This window comes from Perca fluviatilis, chromosome 14 (genome assembly GCF_010015445.1).
Source record: "Perca fluviatilis chromosome 14, GENO_Pfluv_1.0, whole genome shotgun sequence".
NCBI classification, from domain to species: Eukaryota; Metazoa; Chordata; class Actinopteri; order Perciformes; family Percidae; genus Perca; species Perca fluviatilis.
Genome location: NC_053125.1, coordinates 38,886,433 through 38,903,932, shown reverse-complemented (window position 1 = coordinate 38,903,932; position 17,500 = coordinate 38,886,433). Strand labels below are relative to the sequence as shown.

The window sequence follows — 17,500 nt, the reverse complement described above, 5'->3', positions numbered from 1 at the left end:
CTTTGTTGAGAATTGCTCTCTAAACCCTGTTTCTTGTAAAGTTTATTTCTAGAACACATTTAAACAGTTTAAGCTGACCAAAATGCTGTACAAACAAGAACTAAGGTGCTGTATTAACCCTTGTTTAGAGAGCAATTCTCAACAAAGTAAACGGAAGTACATAATCCTTGTGTTGTCTTTCGGGTCACTGGGACCCGAAGGACAACACAAGGGTTAATCACTTTGTTTTTCCCAGATTATATAAAATTGAATAAAAACGCCCAAATTAAACAATTCAAAAGGGAGTAGTGAACTGCTCAATTATTTGACTTGTAAAGGGGCATCATAGGGAACCATCCACTTTAGTTTTTTTGGGAAATTTGGTTGAAAGAAACCCAAAGATATCTTTATTTTGGGTCACATTGGACCAGAGGACAACAGCTGGGTGAAATAATGGTAAATAATTACAATGTAATTTGGTACATTTTGGTACTGTAACATTAAAAATCTCTCAAAGTGCCCAAAAGCTGTCATGAAATGTTTTTGGTCAGACTTGTAATCTTATTTCTGTATTATTATTATTATTATTATTATTATTATAAATAAATCCAAATTTTGCCTTGTTTTTATTTGTATTTAAGCAAAGTGTATTGAACAGTTTAAGAAAAACTTGTTTGGTTAATTGTGTGAATGCTGTTAAGCAGCAGTTAGTAGCTTCAGCTTTTCAGCATTCACACACATTTTCTGCAGGAAATGCATTTTCTAGTTGAGGGGGAAAAGTTAAAAGTTATTTCGGAAGAACTTTTTTTTTTAAACCAATAAAGTATACTAGCGTCACTGTGTCCACGTTCGGACACTTATCGGCCAACGTTCTATCAAAATATCTGTTCAAATACAAATATAAATGATCTATTAATAGAATACATGTTGAGAGTTGATGTGAACAACAGAGACACATGAGTCTGTATCTTGAAACAGGAAATGTTCTCTCTTGCGTCTTGTTTAGATTCAAATAGGTCCAAAATGATTCCCATTCTGAACTGTAAATAGTCAACATAATCACACCTTTATGTATATTTGCAACAGCCTTTAACCAAATGTTGTTAATGAAAGTATCTAAATACAGTTAAAGAATAACAAGTAGCCTCCCACACACACAGTAACTTACAAGAGAATATCACAACCTGAAAGAGTGAGTGTTGATATTTGGCACACAGACAAGTTAATGGTGTAAAACTAAAGCGTAGCTTCTTACCTTTCTAACGATATATAGTTTTAACTGTTTATTTTTAGCTTTTACTTTACAAGAGCCGGCTAAAGTACGCTATCTCCGGTGAATTAGCCGTGCGCTACCTCTTGGCCATAACCGGAAACACCTATCTCCTCGCTGTAAACACTAGCCTGGCTAACATTTTTTTTTGGTAAAGATCGGAAACGCAAAGTAACGCGAAAAAACCGGAAGGTGCGTCAGGTCGGAAGTGTCAGAATATGGCCAATAGCAGCGAATGTGGACACAGTGACGCTATTGTTTTGGTGTTGGTACCAAATGTGAGGTATTGTACCGTAACTAGCCCGACGCTAACGGGCAGATATTTGCTAACCTGACTCCACCAGATGGATCGCTTCCCATTTGCTCGGCATGTCCATCTGGGAACTTTCCGTTGGAGAACTTTTGGGAAGGGGGCGAAAATACTGGTTAGCTGATTGGATAAACCATCTGTCTATCTACCACCTATATGTTGGTGATAGACTGGGCCAAATCAACCAATCAGATCAACGAAGAATACAACCACAAGCCCCTGCTGCTGGAGGCAAAGCATAGCTCGTTAGCTTAGCAAGCAACGTGTCGGTGAAGGATATTTGTCGTTTGTGTAACGAGAATTTAGGAATAAAAGGCCCCATTTCAGGTTCCTGGTCCATATTCCAAAAGAAGGATCCAAGAGAAAAAAGCATTAGCGAGCGGCTAACAGAATTAGGGCTACCGCTGGCTGAAAACCATGGGGGCGGTCCCTGATATTCCCAGGTGGCATGAACGCAGCACAAGTCGGACACCAATCTAACCGGCATGCATTGGGCGGCGATCCCCGGTGATCGATTCTGCGCAGACCTGGCTCTTCTCGAACTAGCCTATTATTACAACTTTGACCTAGTTGCCACTGATCTTGAAAGTGCAACCAATGAGAGAACAGCATTTTGTTACCTAGGAACAGGAAATAGCTTCCTGACCTTGCCATCCTAGATGACGTTTACCTGCGCTTTGCTCTCTGCGCCCTACCCATAGACTGTATATTATTTTATATACAGTCTATGGCCCTACCTAGCGCCCTACCTAGCGCCCTACCTAGCCGTCGAAGAGAGCTAATCGCTTATCATGTGTTAGCGGCTTAAATGTTGGCAGGTATGACCAAGGGGGGTAAGCTTCGCTTCAGAAACGCGTAGCTCCTATGGCGCCATTTTGATGCTACAAAGCGATCACCTCACCGTTAGCATCCCATTGACTCCCATTCATTTTGACGTCACTTTGACAGCGAATAACTTTACATCTGAAGCGTTTAAAGACTCTATTTGTCCGTTGTTTATTTCTAAAGAAACACGACAATGTATAAAAGGCTCCATTACCTTGTACCTCACGTTATGGCTCCGTAACAGACGCTTTTATAAAAACAGGCTAACGATTGGGTAACACAGTAGAGGAATTACCGTATAGTACAGGAGAAGCTCACAGGCAGTTTGGACTTCCATTATCTGTTTAGGTTTAATTACTAATGTTAACTAGCATGTTAGTGATCAGTAATTAGCCTGTGCCTATGTTATCTCCTTACATATACCTACGCTCTCCGTCTCTGTAAGATTGGGAATGATTGAGATTTCTCTCGGCACAGCTACCAGAAGACTTCAACTTTCAGACAGGTTGATGACATCACATCTACGTCTTCGAGCTCAGTTGGAGGCTGCTCAGTAACGATCAGCCAGCACCGGGAAAGAGACTTCTGATATCCTTCGCTTGTCTCCCTCCAGAGACACGGGCTCTGTTGGTCCAGTTTATATATGCCAATGGGTATGACTTGGTTACATGCTACCACCATTTTTACTATTTCTAGAAAGATTATTGGCAGTAAATGAGTGTTTTTGCGTACAGAATAACTGGTAGTTTGCATTTTGTGACTGCCATAGAGCTCAAAGGTGAGCGCCCACTTTCTTAAACAGCTCTGGTTCAATATGTCGTTTCATTAAATGCTTAATATAAAAGAGTTTCAAGCCTGGAACCATAGCCAACCAGCTCCGGGATGAACCTTGGCCGTAATCATTTGATTTAAAAGCGAAAGAACATTTTAAAAACGGCAAAAGTACAAAGACTGTGAAGAAATGACGATAGACTTCAGTGGTGGCTGCCTGCGGTAAACATATATATATATATATATATTTTTTTTATAGTTTATTTAAATAGGGACAGATACAAAAAAACATAGATTATTACAGAAATAACAATCCGATGCCTGTATCACAGTGTTTATAGCCATGGCTAATTCGCAACACCTGTCCCTAGGAGGGCTTTTTAACAGTTCAAATAATAAAAGGAGTCACATTTTTTACAGTATAATAGTAAAAATAGTAAAATGTCCAAGAATACAGTTAACAGCAATAAAAGTAAGTGTAGTAAATAAACCCATTAACTCGGACTCACACAGATGCACACCTCACATACACACAGCTATACAGCTATATTTCCATGGTAACAAGCGAGCTCCTCCCACCAAGGTTCTAAAAAAAGCCGTCTGACGGTGGAGCACCAATCAGAGACGTCGCTGTTACACTTAGCATTGTGGGTAACACAGTCCTTCTAAATGACATCGCGAATAAAACATGTATTTTTTTTCTTAAAACAAGGTTGATTTAATACGGACTTCTATACTTCCATAATACACAAGCAGACACCTTCGTTTCACAAGCCCACAGCTCGTGGACAGTCTATCTTTAGACCGGTTTTAGACGTCAAAATCTCCCCCCTCAAGGTGGTACAGTCGGCTCATTTGGTACAGTCCAGCAGTCCAACCGCAGGCGGGAAAGCGCCGAACGTGACGTCACGTGACACGAGCTTTTACCGGGGCGGTAAACATGGCGACAAGAAGTGAATCGTAGCTTGGTAACAAGAAGAAGCCTCCTTCTTGTACCACCGAGGAAAGCACCGAGACGCGTATCTACGTTTTCAGACGACTATCGATCGGTTGTCGGTAAGTACACGCGCTGCTGTCGCGTTACAACGCACAGTTAACAAAAAACAAAATAGACAGAAAGAACGCAGAGCTCAAGAGTTTGTAAAGAAGTAGCTAGCTAGCTGAGATTAGCTTCATTGCTAAACTTAGCTTCCCCTGTATTTGTAAACAATGAGTGGACATGGCTGAACGCGTAGCTAGCTAACTACTGAGTGCGTGTGAATGTCTTCTCTTCCCACTTACGAAGCGCCACTTAAAGGGTGTTTTAAAGGGTAGAAACCGATATAATACCAGCGGGACACCTGCCCTATTAACTTAAATTGTATTTGTAGCTTGTTTCGCCGCTGCCGACTGCTAGAACCAAACCCACCAGACTCCATTTAAAAAAGCATTGCTTTTAGCGTGTACAGCGCCAACCTATTTTCCACTTGTAAATCAGTAAACCGTGTTTATTTCAAGCAAAACTAGAGTTGTGATGGATGGAACAAGTGGAATGACGACCCAAAACGGCTTTTTGTAGTTTGATTTTTGTTTCTGTCGACTTTGAATGAAGTGTATTCTACGATGCTAAAATCACTGATTATTTACATGGAGTCTGGTGGAGTTAGCGAACGCAATTTCGCGATGTATTTTATGTTTAAAAAAAAAAAAGGATCTTACTCTTTAATAGAAAGGTCGACCTCCTTAGAAATCCTTCCTATATTGCTGTCAGACACTTGGACACTATGGTGCTCAATGTCACTGTTGTCTGTTCATTCATTTATTTCACTCTGTACAGTTCAGTACAGTTGTACACACAGGCCTGAAATACTTAAGTTTAATACACACTTTTTTCCTATACATGCCAAAGCTGATAAATGCTGTGAATGAGCTCAGTTTTAGTTGTAGAAAAAGTGACTTTTTGTCATGTTAGACTCTTGTCAGATAGTAATATCTGATAGATTGAGAGGAATACAGCGTTGACGGCGTCTGTTGTTGTTGTTGTTGTTTTTTTTTAAGGCCACTTCTCCGCGATCGAGAGCCCGAAGCTGCATGATGCCGGGGAAAAGTGGTGACCAGTTCAAACCAGGAGACCTGGTCTTTGCCAAGATGAAGGGCTTCCCTCACTGGCCTGCCAGGGTACGAACACACACACACACACACACAACACACACACACCCATACCCATGAATAGACACGCACAGACAAACACACACACATGCATACAGTCACACACATGCGTACAGAAACAAATGCACACGCACAAATAGACATACAGAGACAGACACAGACGTGCGTACACAGTCACACACATGCATATGCACAAATAGACCCACATACAGAGACACACACACAGTCACACACACATACAAAGACACACACAGTCACACACACGCATACAAAGACACACACACGCACAAAAAGACACATATACAGAGATAGACACAGACGTGCATACAGATGCAGTTACACACGCACACACACGCACCCATGAATAGACACGCACAAACAAACAAACACACACACATGCATACAGTCACACGCATGCGTACAGAAACAAATGCACACGCACAAATAGACATACAGAGACAGACACAGACGTGCGTACACAGTCACACACATGCATATGCACAAATAGACACACATACAGAGACACACACACAGTCACACACACACACAATACAGAGACACACACACACGCGCACAAAAAGACACATATACAGAGATAGACACAGACGTGCATACAGATGCACACACAGATGCAGTTACGCACGCACACACAGACACACACACGCACCCATGAATAGACAAACACACACACACACACATACAAAGACACACACGCACAAAAAGACACATATACAGAGATAGACATAGACGTGCATACAGATGCAGTTACGCATGCACACACAGACACACACACGCACCCATTAATAGACACGCACAGACAAACACACACACACATGCATACAGTCACACACAGAGTACAGAGACAAATACACACGCACAAATAGACATACAGAGACAGACACAGACGTCTGTACACAGTCACACACATGCATATGCACAAATAGACACACACAGTCACACACACACATACAAAGACACACACAGTCACACACACGCATACAAAGACACACACATGCACAAAAAGACATATACAGAGATAGACACAGACGTGCATACAGATGCAGTTACACACGCAGACACACACGCACCCATGAATAGACACCACAAACACACACACACACACACATGCATACAGTCACACACAGAGTACAGAGACAAATACACATGCACAAATAGACACACATACAGAGACACACACACACTCACACACACACACATACAGAGACACACACACACACGCACAAAAAGACACATATACAGAGATAGACACAGACGTGCATACAGACGCAGTTACACACGCACACACAGACACACACACACACCCATGAATAGACACGCACAGACAAACACACACACACACACACACACACACATGCATACAGTCACACACAGAGGACAGAGACAAATACACACGCACAAATAGATATACAGAGACACACACAGTCACACACACACATACAAAGACACACACAGTCACACACACGCACAAAAAGACACATGCAGAGATAGACACAGACATGCATACAGATGCAGTTACGCACGCACACACAGACGCACACACGCACACACACACATGCATACAGTCACACACAGAGTACAGAGACAAATACACACGCACAAATAGACATACAGAGAAAGACACAGACGTGCGTACACAGTCACACACATGCATATGCACAAATAGACACACACAGTCACACACATGCATATGCACAAATAGACACACATACAGAGACACACACACAGTCACACACACACACATACAGAGACACACACACACACACACACACGCATACAAAGACACACACAGTCACACATACAAAGACACACACAGTCACACACACACATACAAAGACACACACAGTCACACACACACATACAAAGACACGCACAGTCACACACACACATACAGAGACACGCACAGTCACACACACACATACAGAGACACACACACACACACACACACGCATACAAAGACACACACACACACACATACAAAGACACACACACACACACACATACAAAGACACACACAGTCACACACACACATACAAAGACACACACAGTCACACAACACATACAAAGACACACACAGTCACACACACACATACAAAGACAAACACAGTCACACACACACATACAGAGACACGCACAGTCACACACACACACATACAAAGACACACACAGTCACACACACTCACACATACAAAGACACACGCACAAAAAGACACATATATAGAGCTAGACACAGACGTGCATACAGATGCACACACAGATGCAGTTACGCACGCACACACACGCACCCATGAATAGACACGCACAGACAAACACACACACACATGCATACAGTCACACACAGAGTACAGAGACAAATACACACGCACAAATAGACATACAGAGACAGACACAGACGTGCGTACACAGTCACACACATGCATATGCACAAATAGACACACATACAGAGACACACACACAGTCACACACACGCATACAAAGACACCCACACGCACAAAAACACACATATACAGAGATAGACGCAGTTACGCACGCACACAGACAGACACACACACACACACACAGACAGACACATACAAACTGTATGTACCTGGAGACAGGTGTGTCTTTCTGATAGTTGACGCGATGTGTCTGCGTGTGTTCAGGTGTGTAAGCCGCTCGACGGACACAAGAAGCGAGTGTCGGTCTTCTTCTTCGGGACCCATCAGCTGTACGTACGCTCCGGCTTCGCAGGTCAGCGACATCACCAACCACAGCGCCGATTCAACCGTGGTTCATTTTCCTGTCCTGTTTTTTTTTTTTTTTCCCTTCTTCCCCCTCAGAGGTCACCTCCCTCCGGAGAACGTCGTCCCCTACGTCGGCAACAAGACGAAGTACGGCAGCGGCGTCCGCATCAAGGGCTTCACGGAGGGCATGTGGGAGATCCAGAACACCCCGGCAGTCGGGAGCAAACTCAAAGTCAGTGTCTCCTTCTGATAGACCTTCTTCACGGCAGACATGTTGACATGTCATAGTAGGAAAAGCACATGTGTATTCAAACCCATTAATGATGGCTGCATTCCACTTAGGAGAGGTCCTGGTATTAAACCATTAATGATGGCTGCATTCCACTTAGGAGAGACCCTGGTATTAAACCATTACTGATGGCTGCATTCCACTTAGGAGAGACCCTGGTATTAAACCATTACTGATGGCTGCATTCCACTTAGGAGAGGTCCTGGTATTAAACCATTACTGATGGCTGCATTCCACTTAGGAGAGACCCTGGTATTAAACCATTACTGATGGCTGCATTCCACTTTAGGAGAGACCCTGGTATTAAACCATTACTGATGGCTGCATTCCACTTAGGAGAGGCCCTGGTATTAAACCATTACTGATGGCTGCATTCCACTTAGGAGAGGCCCTGGTATTAAACCATTACTGATGGCTGCATTCCACTTAGGAGAGGCCCTGGTATTAAACCATTACTGATGGCTGCATTCCACTTAGGAGAGACCCTGGTATTAAACCATTACTGATGGCTGCATTCCACTTAGGAGAGGCCCTGGTATTAAACCATTACTGATGGCTGCATTCCACTTAGGAGAGGCCCTGATATTAAACCATTACTGATGGCTGCATTCCACTTAGGAGAGGCCCTGATATTAAACCATTAATGATGGCTGCATCCCACTTAGGAGAGACCCTGATATTAAACCATTAATGATGGCTGCATCCCACTTAGGAGAGGCCCTGGTATTAAACCATTACTGATGGCTGCATTCCACTTAGGAGAGGCCCTGGTATTAAACCATTACTGATGGCTGCATTCCACTTAGGAGAGGCCCTGATATTAAACCATTAATGATGGCTGCATCCCACTTAGGAGAGACCCTGATATTAAACCATTAATGATGGCTGCATCCCACTTAGGAGAGGCCCTGGTATTAAACCATTACTGATGGCTGCATTCCACTTAGGAGAGGTCCTGGTATTAAACCATTAATGATGGCTGCATCCCACTTAGGAGAGACCCTGATATTAAACCATTACTGATGGCTGCATTCCACTTAGGAGAGACCCTGGTATTAAACCATTACTGATGGCTGCATTCCACTTAGGAGAGACCCTGGTATTAAACCATTACTAATCTGCATTCACTATAGATCCTGGTATTAAACCATTACTGATGGCTGCATTCCACTTAGGAGACCTCTGGTAATTAAACCATTACTGATGGCTGCATTCCACTTAGGAGAGGCCTGGTATTAAACCATTACTGATGGCTGCATTCCACTTAGAGAGGGCCCTGGTATTAAACCATTACTGATGGCTGCATTCCCATAGGGAAGACCTGGTATTAAACCATTACTGATGGCTGCGTTCCACTTAGGAGAGACCCTGGTATTAAACCATTACTGATGGCTGCGTTCCACTTAGGAGAGACCCTGGTATTAAACCATTACTGATAGCTGCATCCCACTTAGGAGAGGCCCTGGTATTAAACCATTACTGATGGCTGCATTCCACTTAGGAGAGACCCTGGTATTAAACCATTACTGATGGCTGCATTCCACTTAGGAGAGACCCTGGTATTAAACCATTACTGATGGCTGCATTCCACTTAGGAGAGACCCTGGTATTAAACCATTACTGATGGCTGCATTCCACTTAGGAGACCCTGGTATTAAACCATTACTGATGGCTGCATTCCACTTAGGGAACTGGTATTAAACATTACTGAGGCTGCATTCCATTGGAAGACCCGTTAAACATTACTGATGGCTCGGTTCCACCTAGGAGAGACTGGTATTAACATTACTGATAGCTGCATTCCACTTAGGAGAGACCTGGTATTAAACATTACTGATGGCTGCGTTCCCTTAGGAGAGCCTGTATTAAACCATTACTGATGGCTGCATTCCACTTAGGAGAGACCCTGGTATTAAACCATTACTGATGGCTGCGTTCCACTTAGGAGAGACCCTGGTATTAAACCATTACTGATAGCTGCATCCCACTTAGGAGAGGCCCTGGTATTGTTCATGCTGACTCACTGAAATATCTTACTGGGACACTTGATGGAACTGAGCCATCGTTAAGGTTATCAAGTTCAACCTGCAGAGTATTTGGTATTTGTTTGCTTGATACTTGAAGAATACTTAACTTGTTTACATTACAACGGACTTTGTCTGTTCTTTTGGGTCCTCAGATGCCAGCGCAAACTGCCGCCAAAACCACACCTGCAAAACCGACTTCTGCCGCCAAAACCACACCTGCAAAACCTGCCAAAGCCACACCTGCAAAACCAACTTCTGCGGCTAAACCCCCGACAGAATCCACTCCCGGTGAACCGTCTCCTGCCGAGCCGGACCGTAAACCCGCTGCCGGCAGAGTTAAGCGTAAGAAAACGGCAGCTCCTCCTCCTCCTGCTGCTGCTGCGGCCAAAACTCCCACGAGGGCTTCGCTGAGGTCGGCTCCGGAGAAGCCGTCCGACTACGAACCGACTTCTGAACGGGCTTCGGCTTCGGACGTCGTTTCCGAGGCTCCGGCGAACAGGAGGAGCAGCAGGAGGTCGGCTTCAGGAGGGCGCAGGGAGGACACGGCTTCGTCGGAGAATAAGGAGGAGGTGAGAGACAGAGACAGATAGACACAGAGACAGAGACACAGAGACACAGACAGAGAGAGAGACACAGAGACAGAGAGAGAGACACAGAGAGAGAGACACAGAGAGACACAGAGACAGAGAGAGAGACACAGAGACAGAGACACAGAGACACAGACAGAGAGAGAGACACAGAGACAGAGAGAGAGACACAGACACAGAGAGAGAGAGACACAGAGAGAGAGACACAGAGAGAGAGACACAGAGACAGAGAGAGAGACACAGACACAGAGAGAGAGACACAGAGAGAGAGACACAGAGAGACACAGAGAGACAGAGAGAGAGAAACAAACCAGAGAGAGAGACACAGAAGAGAGACACAGAGGGACAGAGAGAGACACAGACACAGAAAGAGAGAGAGAGCCAGGAAGAGAGACCCAGAGAGAAGAGAGAAACAGAGAGAGACACTGAGAGAGAGAGACACAGAAGAGAGAGAGAGAGACAGACACAGAACCAGAGAGAGAGAGAGAGAACAGACACGGAGAGAGAGAGACCGCACAGAGAGAGAGAGAGAGAGAGAGAGAGAGACACCAGAGAGACACAGAGAGAGAGAGACACAGACAAGAGAGAGAGAGAGAAGACCTGAACAGGAGAGAGACACAGAGAGAGAGAGAGAGACACAGACACAGAGAGAGAGAGAGAGACACAGAGACAGAGAGAGACACAGAGAGAGAGAGAGAGAGACACAGACACAGAGAGAGAGACACAGAGAGAGAGAGAGAGAGAGACACAGAGAGAGAGAGAGAGAGAAACTTCTTGTATGTGCCAGAAAACATAGTTATAATAATAATTATATACTATAATATGTATGTATGTATGTATGTCAATGCAGAAAACCTGCGCGCAGTATACCGGAAGTAAACAGGAAGTAGAGGTAAACGTGGCGAGACGCAGCACAGCACCACACTTTTGGAGCGAGGAGGAAACCAGTTTCTTCATTAGTGTGGTGAAAGCCATGAATATAATGTCTTTTTGTTGACGGCAGAAAGTACCGAGATAGTGAGATTTATAAGAAGGTGACCCAAAAGTTATTGCATCTTAAGTAGGGTTGGGTATCGTTTGTTTTGTTTTTTTTTCGATTCCGGTGCTAAATCGATACTTTTAAAACGGTGCCGGTGCCTGAACCGGTACTTTTCAATAAAGTTTAAAAAAAAAAAGAAGAAAAAAATAAGGGTAGTAAACAACAGTCAGTGACTTGTTTATTGCTAAGGCCATGGTCAAAATTAAAGATTTAATAATAATGTAATAACTATAACAATAACAATAACTTATTTCACCAGTAAATTGCTGTTGAACCCCAGATGGGAAAAGGGTATTTTACAATTACTGTGAATGCACCACGAGGCTACCTGTTTTAAGTGAATGCACCGTCTGCGTTGTTTAACTCCGACCATATAAACATACTGTATATCTATGAATTGCGAATTGATTACAAATTCCACGTATACAGGAGTAACTCTCTCCGCTCACGCATGTAAACGGGTTATTCGGGGGGAGAGGGAGAGAGGAAGGGAGAGAGGAGAGGGAGAGGGAGAGGGAGAGAGAGAGATAGAGAAGAGGGAGAGAGAAAAAAAAAAAAAAAAAAAAAAAAAAAAAAAAAAAAAAAAAAAAAAAAAGAGAGAAAAAAAAAAAAAAAAAAAAAAAAAAAAAAAAAAAAAAAAAAAATTTGTACGAACACAATTGTCAGGTAGGTAAAGCGAGGTGTGTGTGTGTGTGTGTTGCCAACTTAGCGACTTTCTGTAGAAAGAAAGTATTGTCCAGCGAGCACGCAAGGTATTTTTCTCTCCTGTGGTCGCCAAGACAGTCCCCTCTCTCTTCTGTCAGGTGAGAGCGGACCGGTTACTGCCGGCCGTGTGAACACTGATTTCTTGCTGAGTGTTTCTCCACAGCTCCACCGATCACACGATGGAGACGCGTTAACACACTGACTGTTTTTCTGTTGTCAGGTGGATGCTGAGCAGCAAAAGGAAAGGACACCTGCGAGTCCTGATGTCAGCGCTCCAGGTAACACACATGGACGGACACACACACTGACACATACACACACACTGACAGACACACACTGACAGACACACACTGACAGACACACACGGACAGACACACACTGACAGACACACACGGACAGACACACACTGACACATACACACACTGACAGACACACACTGACACATACACACACTGACAGACACACACTGACACATACACACACGGACACACATGGACACACACACACACGAACACACACATATACACACATGGACACAGACACATACACACACACATATACACACATGGACACATACACACACTGACACATACACACATGGACACACACACACATACATATACACACATGAACACATACACACATGGACACAGACACATACACACATGGACACACACACGCACACACACACATATAAACACATGAACACAGACACATACACACACATATACACACATGGACACACACACATATAAACACATGAACACAGACACACACACATATAAACACATGAACACAGACACATACACCATACCATAGACACATGCATAGACACATACATACACATAGATACACAATGGACACATACTCGAATACGGACAAACACACATGGACACACAAACACGGACACGGAATACATATATACAATGGACCTTTCACTACATGAATACACCCATGGACACACACACACATGGACAAACACACATACACACACACGGACACACAAACACATATACACACACGGACACACATGGACAAACTCATACACACATGGACACACAAACATACACACACAGACACACAGATATACACACAAAAAAAAACACACATACACATGGACACACATGAACACAGACACGGACACATACACACATGGAAACATACACACATGGACACACAGACACATATACACACACAGACACATACATGGACATACACACACATGGACATACACACACACATATACACACACACACGGACACACACACACACCCTAATGACCAGTTATCTTCAGGACTAACTCTGTGAGATGAACCAGCCGAGGGTTTAAAGTAGTTAAAATGTTCCGTCTGTGTTTTTATTCCCAAAAAGGCGACCACGAACTCAAGTCCGCGCCGGCAGAAATGTCCGAGAACGAGGGAGGACGGAAAGAAGAAGAGGAAGAGAAGGAGGCGTCAGACAGCCAAGGAGTCAAGAGGAAGAGAGACGGAGAGGAGGAAGAGAAGGAGGAAGAGGAGGAGGAGGAGGAGGAGGGAACGAATCAGGACAGCAGCGAAGGAACGAAAGAAGTGGCGACGAGAGAGCCGACGCCGCCCGAGAGCCAGGGAACAAAAAGAAAAAAAGAGGAAGAGGAGAAGGAGGAGAAGAAAACAAAGCAGGATGGAGACGCGGGAGGAAAGAACGAAGGAGGAAAGAGAGGGAGAACGGCAGCGAGCAGAAGGGTGACGACGAGGAGAGCCGAGAAAGAGAAAGAGGGAGAAGGTGAAAAAGCAATACAAGATGAAAGGAAAGCCGTGACCACGAAAGAGAGGCGAGCAACAGCGAGTAGAAAGAAGGAGGAGGAGGAGGAGGGAGGAGGAGGAGGAGGAGGAAGTGAAGAAAACAAAGCACGCGGAAGGAAAGACAGAAGAAGTGAAAACGGAAGAAAGAACAAAGAGCCGGAGAAGCAAAGGATCAGAGAGCAATGCAGCAAAAAGAAAGGAGGAAGAGGAGGAGAGACAGAGGAGAACAAAACGGGGTGAAGGTGCGGAAGGAAAGACGGAAGAGACGACGAGACCGGAGAGCGAGGTGATGAAAAGAAGGGAGGAGGAGGAGGAGGAGGAGAAACGGAAGAAAACGAAGCAGGGCGAAAGCGCGGAAGAAAAGAAAGGAGGAGGAGGAGGAGGAGGAGGCACTAAAGAGGGAAAGGAGGACGAGAAGAGAACCAGACAAGACGTCAGCGAAGGGAGGAGGAGGAGAACGAGAGGAAAGAAGACAAGCGGCGCCGAAGTTATGGAGAAAAGAGAGGAGGAGGAGGAGGAGGAGGGGCGGAGAAGAAAGAGGAAGAGAGGAGAAGAGAAGGAAGAAGATACGAAGACGACGAAGAAGAAGAAGAAGGAGGAGGAGGAGGAGAAGAAGAGCGGAAGGAGAGAGACGACGCAGAGAGCCGAGAAGGAGGGAGAGAGGAGTAAAAAGGAGGAAGACGCCGCCGGGGAAGGAAAGAAAGGAGGGACGATGAAAGAAGAGGAGGAAGAGGAGGAGGAGGAGGAGGAGAAGGACGAAAGTTCTGTGGATGTGGAGGTACTGTCTTTTCATTTGGTTTTTTTAATTGCGTGTTTTTTTTTTTTTTTTTGTGTTTATGCGTGGTGGGTGTGTGTGTGTCGTGTGTCCGTGTAATGTCCGTCCGTGTGTCCGTGTATCATGTATTATGTGTGTGTGTATGTGTGTATATGTACGGTAATGTCCGTGTGTGGTGTGTATTGCGTATTATGTATTGTGTCCGTGTGTGTATTGTGTATTAATTCCCGTAATATTCGTGTTTATAGTGTAGTGTCGGTGTTGTTAAGTTTGCATGTTTTGTATGTGTTAGTGCGTGTGTGTGTGTATCCGATTTGCGTACATGTGTGTGTTATGTGTGTGTGTTTTTATTATTGATATCCATGTGTATATGTGTCGATGTTCGTGTTGTGTGCGTTGTTGTTATTATATAATGTGTGTATGTATGTGTGTGTAATGTTTGTGTGTATTCGTGATGTTGTGTTATTCGTTCTGTGTGTTTATTAGTGTGTATTTGTTGTATGTGTGTCTGTGTGTTGTAGTATCCATGTGTGTATGTGTGTCCGTGTGTGTGTCCATGTGTGTATGTGTGTGTGTGTGTTTGTGTGTGTATATGTGTCCGTGTGTGTGTGTGTCCGTGTGTGTATATGTGTGTGTGTGTGTTCGTGTGTGTGTGTTAGGGGTGGGAATCACCAGAAGCCTCACGATACGATATCATCCCGATACTTAGGTCACGATACGATATTATTGCGATTTTAAACATATTGCAATATTCTGCGATATATTGCAAGGTATTTACCTTTTTTTCCAACTTTTTCAAATGATGTCCCCAAAAGGACAATTTTGTCAACATCTGTTTTATCTAAAAAAAGATACATTTCTCTGTTTGTTCATCTCACTTCAATTTTATTGCTACAAAATGGGATCGTCAAGCAGACAAACCGACCAACACATATATCATAAAAGATCGATACTTGACGTCTGTGTATCGATACAGTATTGTATTCCACGAAAATATTATTGGCGACTATGCTGTATCGATGTTTTTTTGTGTGTGTGTTTTGTGTGTGTGTGTGTGTGTGTGTGTGTGTGTGTGTGGTGTGTTGTGTGGCGGTGTGTGTGTGTGTGTGTGTGTGTGTGTGTGTATCCATGTGTATATGTGTGTGTGTGTGTGTCCATGTTTTATCGCTTTTTTAAAGCTTTTTCTTTTCCAGTCTGTGGTCCACTCAACATCCTTTTGATCTTAACTAATAATTCCTAAATTAGGTATGATGTCATAAACTTCGGTTTATTGACCATGAATGTAATAAAATGTTGAAAAAAGTGACAAAAGCATTAAAAAAAAGAGCCAAACATTCAAATTCACTTTTGACCTGGGTGGGCAACAAGTTCATGGACGACGGGGAGACAACACACACACACACACAGGCACAGAGACACACATTTTCTCACACACACACACACAGGCAGAGACACACACTCACAGACACACATTCTCACACACACACACACAGGCAGAGACACACACTCACAGACACACATTTTCTCACACACACACACACAGGCAGACACACACACTCACAGACACACATTTTCTCACACACACACACAGGCAGAGACACACACTCACAGACACACATTTTCTCACACACACATACAAGCACAGAGACACACATTTTCTCACACACACACACACAGGCAGAGACACACTCACAGACACACATTTTCTCACACACAGGCACAGAGACAGACGCACACAGACACACACACAGGCACAGAGATGCACATTTTCTCACACACACACACACACAAGCAGACACACTCACAGACACACATTTTCTCACACACACAGGCACAGAGATGCACATTTTCTCACACACACAGGCAGAGACACACTCACAGACACACATTTTCTCACACACACACACAGGCACAGAGACGCACATTTTCTCACACACACGGCACAGAGACACACACCCCACAGACACACCTTTTCTCACACACACAGGCACAGAAAGACACAACACACAGGCACAGAGACGACATTTTCTTCACACACACACACACAAGCAGACACACTCACAGACACACATTTTCTCACACACACACGCACAGAGACGCACATTTTCTCACACACACAGGCAGAGACACACTCACAGACACACATTTTCTCACACACACACACAGGCACAGAGACGCACATTTTCTCACACACACAGGCACAGAGACACACATTTTCTCACACACACAGGCAGAGACACACTCACAGACACA

At 44.1% G+C, this 17,500-nt stretch overlaps 2 protein-coding genes across 2 annotated transcripts in view; both read left to right on the top strand.

Annotated features, from left to right (window-relative positions):
* Nucleotides 1-4,046: 4,046 nt before the first annotated feature.
* LOC120572319 (hepatoma-derived growth factor-related protein 2-like) lies at nucleotides 4,047-15,038 on the top strand. The gene is made up of 7 exons (XM_039821591.1): nucleotides 4,047-4,211; nucleotides 5,193-5,312; nucleotides 7,964-8,028; nucleotides 8,141-8,276; nucleotides 10,513-10,929; nucleotides 12,912-12,969; nucleotides 14,063-15,038. The coding sequence occupies exons 2-7, from the start codon at nucleotides 5,226-5,228 to the stop codon at nucleotides 14,710-14,712; spliced, it is 1,413 nt and encodes a 470-aa protein (XP_039677525.1). The 5' UTR covers nucleotides 4,047-4,211; nucleotides 5,193-5,225; the 3' UTR covers nucleotides 14,713-15,038.
* The window catches only part of LOC120572656 (spore wall protein 2-like), a 6,934-nt gene continuing 4,195 nt past the window's right edge, over nucleotides 14,762-17,500 (top strand). The window contains exon 1 of the mRNA XM_039821975.1: nucleotides 14,762-14,905. Within this exon, the coding sequence (XP_039677909.1) occupies nucleotides 14,762-14,905 (144 nt within the window). The remainder of the gene's footprint in view (nucleotides 14,906-17,500) is intronic.

What these genes read in the sequence shown, in the direction of transcription:
- LOC120572319 (XM_039821591.1), top strand. Translation starts at nt 5,226, where the DNA reads ATGATGCCGGGGAAAAGTGGTGACCAGTTCAAACCAGGAGACCTGGTC. An exon ending in CGTCGGAGAATAAGGAGGAG is followed by an intron (nt 10,930 to 12,911) that starts GTGAGAGACAGA and finishes TTCTGTTGTCAG; the next exon opens with GTGGATGCTGAGCAGCAAAA. An exon ending in TCCTGATGTCAGCGCTCCAG is followed by an intron (nt 12,970 to 14,062) that starts GTAACACACATG and finishes ATTCCCAAAAAG; the next exon opens with GCGACCACGAACTCAAGTCC.